Source organism: Temnothorax nylanderi, unplaced genomic scaffold, assembly GCF_030848795.1.
Source record: "Temnothorax nylanderi isolate EJ_2023f unplaced genomic scaffold, tnyl_v1.0 TNYL_tig0001_pilon, whole genome shotgun sequence".
Classification (NCBI taxonomy): Eukaryota; Metazoa; Arthropoda; class Insecta; order Hymenoptera; family Formicidae; genus Temnothorax; species Temnothorax nylanderi.
Genome location: NW_027249063.1, coordinates 4,157,245 through 4,169,690, shown reverse-complemented (window position 1 = coordinate 4,169,690; position 12,446 = coordinate 4,157,245). Strand labels below are relative to the sequence as shown.

Sequence of the window (12,446 nt, the reverse complement as noted above, 5' to 3'; positions counted from 1 at the left end):
CGCGCTGAGAAAAGGATATATACGTAAAAGAGAACAAGTTTGTCCATTCTTCGCCATAAAAATGAGTATTTAAAATCTAAGCTTGTTAATTCATACATTGAAAAGCGAAGAAAGATGTTACGGAAACGTTTGTATATTTTATTTCTTTTCGGAAACATTTTATACTTTTTACAAAATCCTTAATGGAAGATTTATCAGATTAATAATTATTTCAATAATTAAATCGCAATTTAATCTATCGCTGCCATAGAAATTAGGTCACGACTGTTCTTCTATATTCCGCAACGCAATAAATAAATCGAGGATATCGGAGAGGGAAGCAATTAACTAACAAAATATTCAAGAATCTATCGAGTATGCGACTCAATGCAGCTGCCGCGAAATTGCACATCCCCTAATCCCGCGATTATACCCTATTCTCAGCGCCAAAGGTACACCGACGTACGCGTTATGCCACACTGTAAACACTGTATATAACGAGCATATATATATATATATATACATACGTTAGCCAAACACGTGTCCTCATGTATGTAAACAGAGTGTCCCGTGTCTTCAGGTACACCTTTATAGCGACTAGCGATTAAAATTATGCATTATGCAACTCGAATTACGTAGCAGACGTAACGTATTTATAGCGGGCCATTATTTATGACTGCAAAGGGGGCACCGCGGTTGCCCCGTCATAATCGAATTGTGTAAATATAAACTGACGATATCAATGTGAAAATTCAGCGTGTGGATTCTTAATCGACCTTTTATTTCGTCCTTTTGCTAGTTGTCGTGGAGGAGCTCACAGGTATGCGCCATTAATATTCATTCCAGTACGTACTTTATATCCGTGTAGTGTCCCCTCTGAACACGTTCCCACTAATCCTGCTGACACACCGTATCATTATTGTGAGTGACGATCAGGACGGGCCCGCCGATTGCCGCTGCAAAATGACGAAATAAAAACGGCGGGCCCCCTCCTATTTGTCGTAGCACGTGCATCCTATCTACGTCTACTGCTTTTAATCATTTCTGCAAGAATCACTCTGCTACCCAGCGAATCCTGAATCTCTGTCTCTCATATTCGTTGATCCTCTCACGCTAGAAGTTACTGCGAGTGTCATAACGAAATTTAGATAGCGTCATTTCATTCTTGCACATTACAAATATAATAGCAAGTTGTTTCACGTTAAATGGATTAAACAATAATACTCAAACTGAAATATTAGTATTTGTTCTAATATGGAAGAAAGATCCTACTAGGTTCTCGATAAACTACTATCTAAATTTCTACACTCCATAGTTTCTTTTCACTCAACTCAGCGATGCAAAAATTCAAATTGTGAGAAATATTGATAAAAGATCTTATAATTTTTTGGACGCAATTTAAAAATTGTCTTTAGAACGTCATTCATTCTTTCATGTTATCTAAATTGATTTTATTAACATGTAGGCATCTCCCGGTCGCTCGTTTGCTCGTAGCTTCGATCTCTCCGGAAAGTCGAGATTCACCGTCCAAGCAGACTTTACAAGTCACAGAGTCCTTTTAATCGAGGCACATCTTTGCGCAGGGATCCCTGAGCAGGGCGTTCGGTCTCCGGCCTAGAAGCGAGAAGGCGTCACCGTCATCGTCCTCGGACACCGGAAGTCTCGCCAGCCAATGCCAATACATGAGCAGCAGCGTCCGCAGCAACTCGCCGCCGCCGCCGCAGCTTCCGCCGCGGCCGATGTCGACCGGCGGCGGTAAACGGCATCGACGGGTGAAGAGCATCGGCGACATCGAGTACATAAGCTCGGCCGCGGTCAGCACCCCGGTCTGACAGGAGGGTAGGCCCCATCATTCGGGGCCTTACCGCAGTCTGAGCGAACGCGGTTACTCCTCCTCCTCGTACTCCTCGTCCCAGTACGGCTCGTATTCGGGCTACGGCAACGTCCTGGTGCCCGGTGATCAGTACCAGCAGTACCAGCAGCAGCAGCAGCAGCAGTCCGGCGGCAATTACTATCAGCAGCTGCAAGGCGGTTACTACTCGCCGCAGAGTTCCGGGCCGCCGTTCCCGGGTGTGCAGAGATACGGCAGTCTGGCCGAAGAGGCATGGTCGTCGTGCTCCACCAAGGGAGACGGCTCGGCGGGAGTCTCGAAGACTAATCCCAGGACTTATTTAGCTTAGCTTCTCGCCGCATTGAAGGCTCGTTGAGCGGACAAGTTCGTCTGAGAGTAAGACCACTGTGCGCACGACGCGACGGTGCACCGATGTAGTATCCTGAGAAAAGAATGTGCATCCTTATGGTTTTAGATCTACTTTACCTCTCCCTCGTTGCACTGTGGATCCTCAAAGATGATTCAGTGAACAGCTTATGGCAAAGGAAACAGTTGCAGAAATATCATGTCACGCGCTTGTCAGAGCCAGATGTTAATCAATGCGATTTTGCATATTTCAAATGTGGCTCGCTGTATCAGATGCTGTACCTACTATACATGATTCAAAGAGATAATTATCAACAAGCTGCTAAAAATGTATCGCTAAATCTAAGATCCTGAGCTTCTAATATTTCATGTTTTGACATAAGAAATGTTATCGAGGTGACCTGATCGAATTTATAATTAATTTGGTAAGGGAATCGATACGATTCCCGGATAATCATTATCGTTACAGTAAACCGAAGTAACTATACAAACTTGTTACATAATAACAGTAATAGACAATACGTTACCTGGATAATGGACCCTACCAAAATACGAACAGTTTCGGGCACTTTATGATACGATTATATCTAAAGTTCTAACGAGCGAGTAAACATTGATGTTAGTTATCTCAGAGTTATTCTCAATTACAAAGTAATTATACATCGTACAAATACTGGGCAGCATATCGTGATGTTAAGAGACATAAAAGAGTCTGACCAAATTTTATGAAACACATCGAGCTACCGACCGATATATATATATATATAGATATGGAAATAAGATATAAAAGAGTATAATTATGATCACAGGTAAGATTATAAATAAGCGAACTAATAATGAGAATTTTTCAGTTCAATCGATATGTATACTACGGTGACAATATCTCACACAAACGATTCGCCGGTATAATTTTTTATTGCCATCATTGCGAACGGCATCCCTCTATCGAGATATAATTATAATTTAGATCGTAAACTCATTCCTATATGTAAGCTAGCATGAAAGAATCGTATCGTGAGTATCGTTAAAGAATATTTTCGCTTATGAATCGATCTTTATGAACGAATGAATGACTTCGGAAACTTTAACGTGACATAAGCTGGCTGAAAAATGATGGCAACTGCGCGTTTTTCGATAACCCTCGTGTACGTATGCATATAATACGTACGTTTATCTGTACTCTTATGTTATTTTCTATCGATGTGTACGTATGTGTGTGAGTTTCCTACAGCCACTTAACTGGAAACTTTATCGGATAAGCTTGAAACAACACATTTACTCAAGCTAAGTGTGTTAGATAGCGCGAAGTTATAATGAATATTAAACAGAATTGCCTCACGAAGACACCCAGTCTTCCATTATATTCCATTATATTCAGCGGCACGGTAAAGTTAAATACAATTCCGTTGTTCGTTATTCTTGAACCAAAAGGAAGAATCGGAAAATTGTTCAAGCTGCAATCTATGTAAAAGTACTGCTCCACAGACGTGATTGCAATTACGGATAATTTTTCATTGCGTATCTATGATATTATTATAATTACGCGACCATCGCGACGCGCGCTCCGATAGAAAGGAAACAAACGAAACGAGTCGCGAGTCAGACGATTTACTCTAAATGCCAGAAAGCTCGAATGTGCACCGTAATTTGGCGCACTGCCGAAATGTACTGTACGTTCGGCTCGTTGTATCATTATATTAATACTTACAATCTCCCCAGTGTTCGTAAATCACGCTCGCGCGGTCGCAAGGGAAAAGAAAGACGATATTTTGCAGATAATGCACATATTTAACGTGATATTTATTCGTAGATTACAATCATTTCTTGATATTTATGCGACACCCGCGTGTTCGGTCGTCGAGCTATTTGATTCTACGTCAATCGGAGAACGATCAGGACCACACGATATAATATATTTTATTGTTGGATTAGTATTGTCGTCGTTTTGCGAGGTGGAAACGGCGAATCAATACGCTAGCTATCGTGACATTCGTGTACCTAAGTAATTTATTTATATAAATTAATTTAGGTCTTCTAATTTATTTGTATACAATGTTATTGCGCAACGCGGCCAATGCCTCGCTTGAACGTGACAGAAACGACGTGTTCGCTTACGTAAATTGGTCGCAGCGCGCGATTACACGTTTCAATACAAACCGTTGTAAATGTGCTCAGTAACGTCTGTATATATTTGTGTGAACTGTATCTAAACACGGAAAAAGATATTAAATAAACGATTGCCTTTACTCCTGCGCGACGGATTCTTCCGCGACGTAATCTCATCTCGATATTTCTAATATATATCATTATTTTTTTATTTATACAAAACTCATTATGTAACATTGTAAGCGATGCGGAATCATATTCTATGACAGTGTCCTAACACATTATAGTGTATTATATAAACATGGTAAAATAGGCTTAATATTAAATATATAACAGTTCCTTTCTTAAATAAAATTTTATAATTTTTTAAATATTAATACAAATAGGATCTAGGATTAATACATTAATTTAAAACAACTGCACAACATACACAACGTTCTGCTACTTCCAAAATATAACATATGAATAATAATATAACATCTCATAATTTGAATGTTTACATATGAAAAATAATATTATAACATCTCATAATTTGAATGTTTACTTAAATAGAACGTTTTTGGAATTACATTCTTTTATCAGTATTTATTATATATATTCTCTCATTAGCATTTATATACTCTTCGTCGATGTCGTAAGAATTAATTGATTTTCCTTATTTGTGTATGGATGGGGATATCTGAACAAAATAAATTTTTAATATTTATTAAGTAGTAAAAAAAGAGAGAGGTAAGCGTTATATAAAATTAAACTTACGATTTTGATTTTAAATTTAGGCATAGCATCGGCTTTGTTTGAATCTTCTTTTATACTCGAATTGCGCTTCTTTGATACTCGATCTGTACTCGGTGTCATCTTGGAGCTGCTATTCCTGACATCATGCTTTAGCGATGCATTGCGAGATGTAGACGGAAGGTTTAGAGTAGTTGAAACCCCAAAAGAGCTTACAATTTTATTCACAATCGAATGTCTTGCACTTATTCCGAATAATCTTATCTTCGAACTCTTCTTTGACGAGGATTCTTTAACGGAACTTTTGCTTTCTGTCGGAGTCTTAGGTAAATCGGTACTATACGGAGATAATATAAAAGTACTGTTTTTTTTGTTTGGTGATTTTTCGATCACTGTTTGGGCGGAACTGGAATTAGTTCCAGAATTCGATTTTTCTTCGTTGTGAATATGCTCGTTTGAATGTAGCTCATTAGATTTGTTTATCTTCTTTGATGAAACTCGAGAATTTTGATCGAGCTCCAATTTCTCGTCGGGTGATTTTATCCTGGTGAAATGATCTTTTAAATCAGTTTTGTGCTCCAAATTCGCTCTTAAACTTTTACTTCTTACAAGCCTTTCCGATTTCTCTATTGGACTCATCCTCGGTGTTTGTTCAGGAGTCATATACAGCGTCGTATCGTTTAACAGCATCGTGGATTTGTTGTACAGTTGGCTTACTTTCATTGCTATAAGTGGAGTGCTAAGTTGATTCGAAGTGTTTGACGTAACATCGACGGGGAGTGGCGTCGATGTACACATACCATTCATAGATACTTCTAGAAATCTTTCTTTATGCGATAGATTAGAATTTCTTCTATAAACACTTACAGCTCTTTTATTAGTTATGCAAGGCGTAATACATCGATCGTTACTCACACTTGGTATTTCCTGCAAGCTTCTCTTTTGCTCATTATCTTGAATTTTTGCCATCTTTTTCTTTTTATCAGATGAAATTATTGATTGCAGTGAGCTTTTCCTTACCGGTAGACTTCTCTTTTTGGTAAGTATCTTTTCCTTAGGTCTAGTAGATATCGCAGAAGATGACTGATCCTCTTGCCAACATCTAGCACGAAGTTTCTCCAATTTTGCGAATCGCGAATCGCAATCCTTCACTTCTATGTACATCGCGTCCCAAAATCCGTGCAAGTCCGTACAAGTTACCAACACGTTACCGTCTTTTCTCTCGCAATCTAGTATTAAACCATAAAACTGTTTAAACTTCTCTTTAATTAACATAGTCGTTTGTCCTACCGCTTGATTAATTTGACATCGAATATCTTCTTTTATGCCATCCTGCGATTGAATTTCCGTCCATTCCTCACAAAGTTTCTGAAGCCTATGTCTTTCTTCCTTCCACACGCGTTCGAAGTATTCGACAGTATATTTCTTCTCCATTGGCACGTCGGGATTCTTCATTATTGCGCCTTTTATTGCAAGCTTATCAGTCAGATCTGAAACCTGGCAAAGATCAGAATTGTCCTGTTTATTAGTCTTGATATTATCTTCAGTATTTTTTGGACATTTCGGAAAAGATGTTAGATCTTTTGAACAATTTTCTTTTTCTACTGCGGTTAATAATGTCTCATGAACATTGTTGCCATTTGATATTGTCTCTACCATCAAATTTGCTTGCTTTTCTCGCGAGGAATCTAAAGTTTCCTGCTCATCTGACGACATTTTCAACGTAATCGCTTCTATAGAATTAGAATTACAACGAAACGGTTCTTGGCCAGTGGTCTCCGTTAATTTATCGTGTATGAAAATATTATTTTCATTTGAGGGGTCGTCTCCTATTTTTACTTCTCCAAATAATATCTTAGGCAATCCGGCAGGCGGATTAAATTTGTGATTAGGTGGAGCAAATGAGTCCCGTATGTTGATATCAGATTCGACTTTATCGTTTGAAAAGGTTTTTTTTGCAGAAGATTTTTTTGTGACGACTGAAGTTGCAAGCGATTTTTGTTTCAATTCATCTTTTGCTGCTTTGGCTAGCAGTCGCTTTTCCGTTGCTTTCGTAATTCCTTTTTTAATGTTGGAATTTGTGTGCACTTGAGCAACTGTTTTCTTCTTTTCCTTAGGCGCGACTGAGGCGCCTACCGTCGACTTATCATCATTCGACGATACCGGGGAATAAACATGATGCCGAACAATCCCAACTATGAACGGAGGCTTCTTTTGTGATACCTGCGTCTCCTTTTTTCTTTTCCGCTCGGCTCTCCACTTTAATAATTTTGTTTTAGGGTCATCTGTAACATCGAGCGGAATGAAGAAAAAACTTTTTATTCAATGGAGTAATTTTTATAAATATTTTATCGATACATGTGCATGTGTTTTAAATTATTTTACATTACATATATAAAACATTTAAAACGCGCGATTTTTGCGCGAACTGACAGGAAATAAATCATGACATTGCCGATGTCCACAAAAATAAACACGAACAGAAATAGTAGTCTACAGCAAGATCCGTTATCGAGACATAGTCAAATGCGTGTGTACTCGATAAATTTTCAAAATCGTTTATTTTAAAAATAAATTATTTTGTACGAAAATAAATATTTTTCTATAATTTCAACTTATCTTAATACAATAATCTTTATTCTCGCTTGTACCACGACTTCACACGCATTCTGTATTGCAGTAAATTACTGAAGTAAAATTCCAAACGTATGTAAACAACAGAAAAAGCTCTCTAGGCCTGTTCTTTTTTAACTGAACTTCTTGCACGGTTCATCTTTCTTCTTTTTCTTTTCACGTTGGAAAGAAAAAGAGAAAAGATGAACCATGCGAGAAGTATCATCTAAAAAAAAAAAAACAGCCACTAGACTCGCTCTGCCTACAGAAAATAAATAAAATGTCGAACAAGTACGTGAGACACGCGTTATTGGAAAATTTATAAATTTTCGAGATACACGTGTCGCGCGGACAGTTACATAACGATTGCGTTATCACGACTCACCGTTCTGCGACACCGTGGAGCAAGGCGAGCTCTCCTTTCGGTTTTCCTCGAAATTAAGCGTCCTGCGTGTCCTGCGTCTCTTACGTTGCTCGTCGGCAAGGCTGACTTTAATCTTTTTCGTATTACCGAAGTTGATCGGCGGCTTTTTGTATTGTTTCTTGAGATCTTTCATTTCTTAAACAGCAATCAGGACTGGTCACGCAGAGTTTCGACTGGTTACGCGAGGAATTTCCGTTAAATCAGACCGCGTTCCGTGGATTACCATGCAAATGTTTACACACAAGGTGCGTTTGACCTACGCGAACGTCGCGAACTGTATGGCTGAATTGTATTTGAAACCGATGGGCAAAGATGGGCGTACAGTGTTACCAACCAAGGTATAGTGGAATGGGCGATGGAATATTCCAAACAAAATGGATGCTTTCCGGAAGCAACCATCCTCTTTTTCCTCCCAGCATTTAGGTGCACGTTTACTTCATGTCGAATGCAGGAAGTAACACAGTGCGAAAAAGAAATCTAAAGATAACAGAAATAAATGAGAAAAAAAATGAGATAAAGAATTCCGTTTCTATTATTCAAATACATTTGAATACCGTAGTCAACAGTAGTCGAACACGATTGGTTCACATCTGCAGATTCAACCGAACGGTTTCGAAACACTATCCAAAAGCCGTTCAACCATTGGCTCATGAACATGTCAAGTTCAATGATAGAACGTTCAGGAACTGAAATAAATCTTCTGCAAAATCATAGTACGATGATGCAAATGTAATTTCCAAGTGCTCCAGGAGCAATGACGAGGGAAATCTAGCCCTTGAATTATTATTTCAGCATCCATCGCGGAGAAATAAACTCCTATTTTTCCCCTCTATTAACCTAACATCTTGCGTACATCTTGCAATCGATAGCTCTCGGCTTGCATCACGACTGAAAGGTCGTCGGTTAGGTCAAGCCTCATTCCTCGTCAAACGTTCCGTGCGGACTGTCACGCGTGTCAAGTTAGGTGAGCATATTCGGCCTAACGTCTGACATATGTGTCAAAATAAATTGCAGCCTTTCCTCGCGGATCGGAATCGCGTTTCTGTTAAATTCGTCCAAAGTGCATGCCATTCCTCGCGCGCCTTGAGGAAATGTTAGTGCTACGTGCCGGTTCCATCGTCTCGTATCGGAACTTCGTTAACACAATAAGGTCGTTAACAGTCATGATTTCGCTAACAGTGAGATCTTTCGACGTGTAACGTTGTTCTTAACGTAAAACTGAACGTTTTCTGCTGGATATCGGTTTTGTAGATATCGAGCGGATTTTGCGATGACCTTGACAAGGTCGACGTGCGTCGGACATCCGCCACGATTTATCGATAGTTAACGCTTATACTGTCAATTGAGCGTTAATCCTTAAATATCCGCAAGATACAATTTTATATAATTGTTTTCTAAGTTACACTTGGTAACTTGCTGTCATTTCCTGTGCAGCAAATGTCGCCCAATGCTGCAACGTTCTTGTCTGACAGTTTTCTTTCTTTGCCCAAAAATTGTCAATTGTAATCGCGAATTTAATTTGTCTGCATTTATTACATCTCTCTGTCACGATAGTTGTTGCAATTTGTAACATCGAATAATCGTCACATTGTATCAAGAAATCGCCCGATAATCGTACATTAAAAAAAGATTACCTCTTTAGCGAAAGCGCGTTATATTAACTTACAACATTACGATTATTTTGTAACCCACAAAGACGTGAGAAATAGAAGGTTTTTTTTATAAATGTCAGGCGATTTTTATTCTTAAAGAAGTGACACGCTTTGCTTATGATTTTCTTGCGCCTGTTTGTTGCAGTCCTCTAATCTCAGCAAGCCGTTTTACGTCGACAAGCAGTTGCGTCAAAATGCCTATTAAAAGCATCAAAGCCCGTCAGATCTATGACTCCCGTGGAAACCCCACAGTAGAGGTACATTATTGAATCTCGGAGAAATGTCTCTGATATCTTATTGAATATTCTTTTTCTAATATTATTTGTTCTTCTAGGTTGATCTTGTCACCGAGCTTGGACTCTTCCGCGCAGCGGTACCGTCCGGTGCGTCTACCGGCGTTCATGAAGCCTTGGAACTGAGGGATAATGATAAATCGAAATATCATGGAAAGTCCGTTTTTAAAGCTATAGAAAATATAAACTCCATCATTGCTCCTGAATTATTGAAGGTATCGTTCTCTGTACGATATGTAAATGCCGAATATTTATCGCGTAATATTTGACAGTTGTGAGAACAATTGACAAATGAGCTTTTATTCTCAAGGCCAACTTGGAAGTTACACAGCAAACGGATATCGATAACTTTATGCTGAAGCTGGACGGCACACCGAATAAATCCAAACTTGGAGCAAATGCAATTTTGGGTGTCTCTTTAGCAGTTTGCAAAGCTGGGGCTCAGAAAAAGGGCTTACCTTTATACAAGTAAATATATTTGATACAAATTGATTATTTTTACACATGAAGGAAATTATTTCACATAAATTATAAAGAAATTATCATGCACAATGGACTTACTTTTTTTAACGAGTTTTTTTTATATTTACTTTTTAAAAAATTATATATTTTTTTAAAACTTTATGTGCAATCTTAAAATAATTTTAAATAATCTAAGTAATAAACACTTTTATGCAAAATTTTTTAAAAATCTAATATATACTTTCTTCAAAAAATTCTGGAAAACGTATACTTTTACGCTTCAAGATTAACTTCCCTTGTCTTAAAGAAAATTGTTCTTTTTACATATTTTTTTCTGCAAAATAAGAAATACGTAAATATACGATAACTAAATACACACACATACACACACACACACACATAATATATATATTTTTGTATTACAGATATATTGCTGAGTTGGCTGGCAATAACAATATCGTCTTGCCAGTACCGGCATTCAATGTTATTAATGGTGGTTCTCATGCTGGCAACAAGCTGGCTATGCAAGAATTCATGATCTTGCCTACTGGCGCATCCAATTTCACAGAAGCAATGAAAATGGGTAGTGAAGTTTACCACCATTTGAAGGCAGGTATCAAGAAGAAGTTCGGCCTTGACGCCACGGCGGTCGGTGACGAGGGTGGCTTTGCACCGAACATCTTGGAAAACAAAGAAGCTCTTAACTTGATCATAAATGCTATTAAGGTATAAACTGAGAGATTTATGACTCTGAAAATATATTTATTACTCTACGATAACTATTAGTAATTTTGTTCTGAATTTGTAGACCGCTGGTTACGACGGAAAGATCAAAATCGGCATGGACGTTGCCGCCTCCGAATTCCACAAAAATGGGAAGTACGACTTGGACTTTAAGAATGAGAAATCTGATCCGAGCACATATCTGGAGCCAGAAGCGCTGAAGAACTTGTACTTGGAATTTGTCAAAGAATTCCCGATCGTATCGATAGAGGATCCCTTCGATCAGGATGGCTGGGATTCTTGGACAGCTTTGACCGCGGCTACTCCCATTCAAATCGTCGGTGACGATCTTACCGTCACGAATCCAGAGAGGTAATAAATGTAACACATGAGAAATAAAAGCTTTATCCACCATTGCCATTTTTAATTAAACTTGCTTATGTAAAGCAATTAAGCTAAATTCTGTTATGTTTATTGTACGCTTGTCATTTTACAGAATTAAGACGGCTATTGAGAAGAAAGCTTGCAACTGCCTACTGTTGAAAGTCAATCAAATCGGTAGCGTGACCGAATCCATTAACGCTCATAAACTCGCCAAGAGTAACGGCTGGGGTACCATGGTCTCTCATCGTTCTGGAGAGACGGAGGACACGTTTATCGCCGACTTGGTCGTTGGTCTGTCGACTGGCCAAATTAAGACGGGCGCGCCCTGCCGCTCAGAACGATTGGCCAAGTACAATCAAATCTTACGTATCGAGGAGGAGCTTGGCGCAGCCGCTAAATATGCCGGAGAGAAATTCCGCAACCCTCACGCTTAAATGATATTATAATCACAGTTCATTACCGCAAAATTTTAGCAGTTTGTAATATTATGTGAATCAGTTATTCATTTTTGTGATCATTCTAGATGCAGTGTAATTTGAGGACATATTCTTAACCCAGATAAACAATATTCATGATAAACGATGATCGATACATCATGCACAATAATCGAGATTATGCCAAATATGACGCAGTTATATATTCTAGGAACTCATGGAAAGGAGACTATAGAGAATAAAGATGTAAAATTTACAATATTATAGTTCTTCTTTCTTGTTTTATTAATTTGTCAGGCATTTTCATTTTCATTTTTACGAGATATAATGTTAAAAAGAATTAATAATCCTGTCAACTGTACGTTTAGAACTCGTTTAGAAATAAATAATATATCGAAAAAAGATATATCGAAAAAATGAATACGTCAAAGAAATATAAAAAATATT

The 12,446-nt window shown here is 38.2% G+C and overlaps 3 protein-coding genes across 13 annotated transcripts in view; 2 read left to right on the top strand and 1 right to left on the bottom strand.

The window, feature by feature from the left end:
- Positions 1–4,422, top strand: part of Liprin-gamma — a 123,161-nt gene extending 118,739 nt beyond the window's left edge. For 9 of the 10 annotated variants that reach the window (XM_071724154.1, XM_071724089.1, XM_071723784.1 and 6 more), the window contains one exon: positions 1,563–1,962. In XM_071724154.1, coding sequence (XP_071580255.1) covers positions 1,563–1,811 — 249 coding nt within the window. In that variant the 3' untranslated portion in view covers positions 1,812–1,962. Of the gene's footprint in view, positions 1–778; positions 800–1,562 lie in introns of all 10 variants that reach the window. The other variant, XM_071724200.1, reaches the window with a different exon arrangement.
- Positions 3,944–8,370, bottom strand: LOC139785078 (uncharacterized). Its single transcript, XM_071724256.1, has 3 exons — positions 8,013–8,370; positions 5,039–7,299; positions 3,944–4,961 (listed from the first exon to the last, which is right to left on the bottom strand). Exons 1-3 carry the CDS (start codon positions 8,182–8,184, stop codon positions 4,938–4,940), a joined length of 2,457 nt encoding a protein of 818 aa, XP_071580357.1. The 5' UTR covers positions 8,185–8,370; the 3' UTR covers positions 3,944–4,937.
- Positions 8,371–8,879: 509 nt separating this feature from the next.
- On the top strand, positions 8,880–12,260 carry Eno (alpha-enolase). 2 transcript variants are annotated; one of them, XM_071724480.1, is made up of 7 exons: positions 8,880–9,015; positions 9,849–9,960; positions 10,038–10,211; positions 10,307–10,464; positions 10,884–11,184; positions 11,267–11,553; positions 11,678–12,260. In XM_071724480.1, the coding sequence occupies exons 2-7, from the start codon at positions 9,898–9,900 to the stop codon at positions 11,997–11,999; spliced, it is 1,305 nt and encodes a 434-aa protein (XP_071580581.1). In that variant the 5' UTR covers positions 8,880–9,015; positions 9,849–9,897; the 3' UTR covers positions 12,000–12,260. The 2 variants fall into 2 exon arrangements, with proteins under 2 accessions (XP_071580581.1, XP_071580538.1); XM_071724437.1 differs by lacking the exon at positions 8,880–9,015 and adding an exon at positions 9,083–9,201.
- Positions 12,261–12,446: the final 186 nt, after the last annotated feature.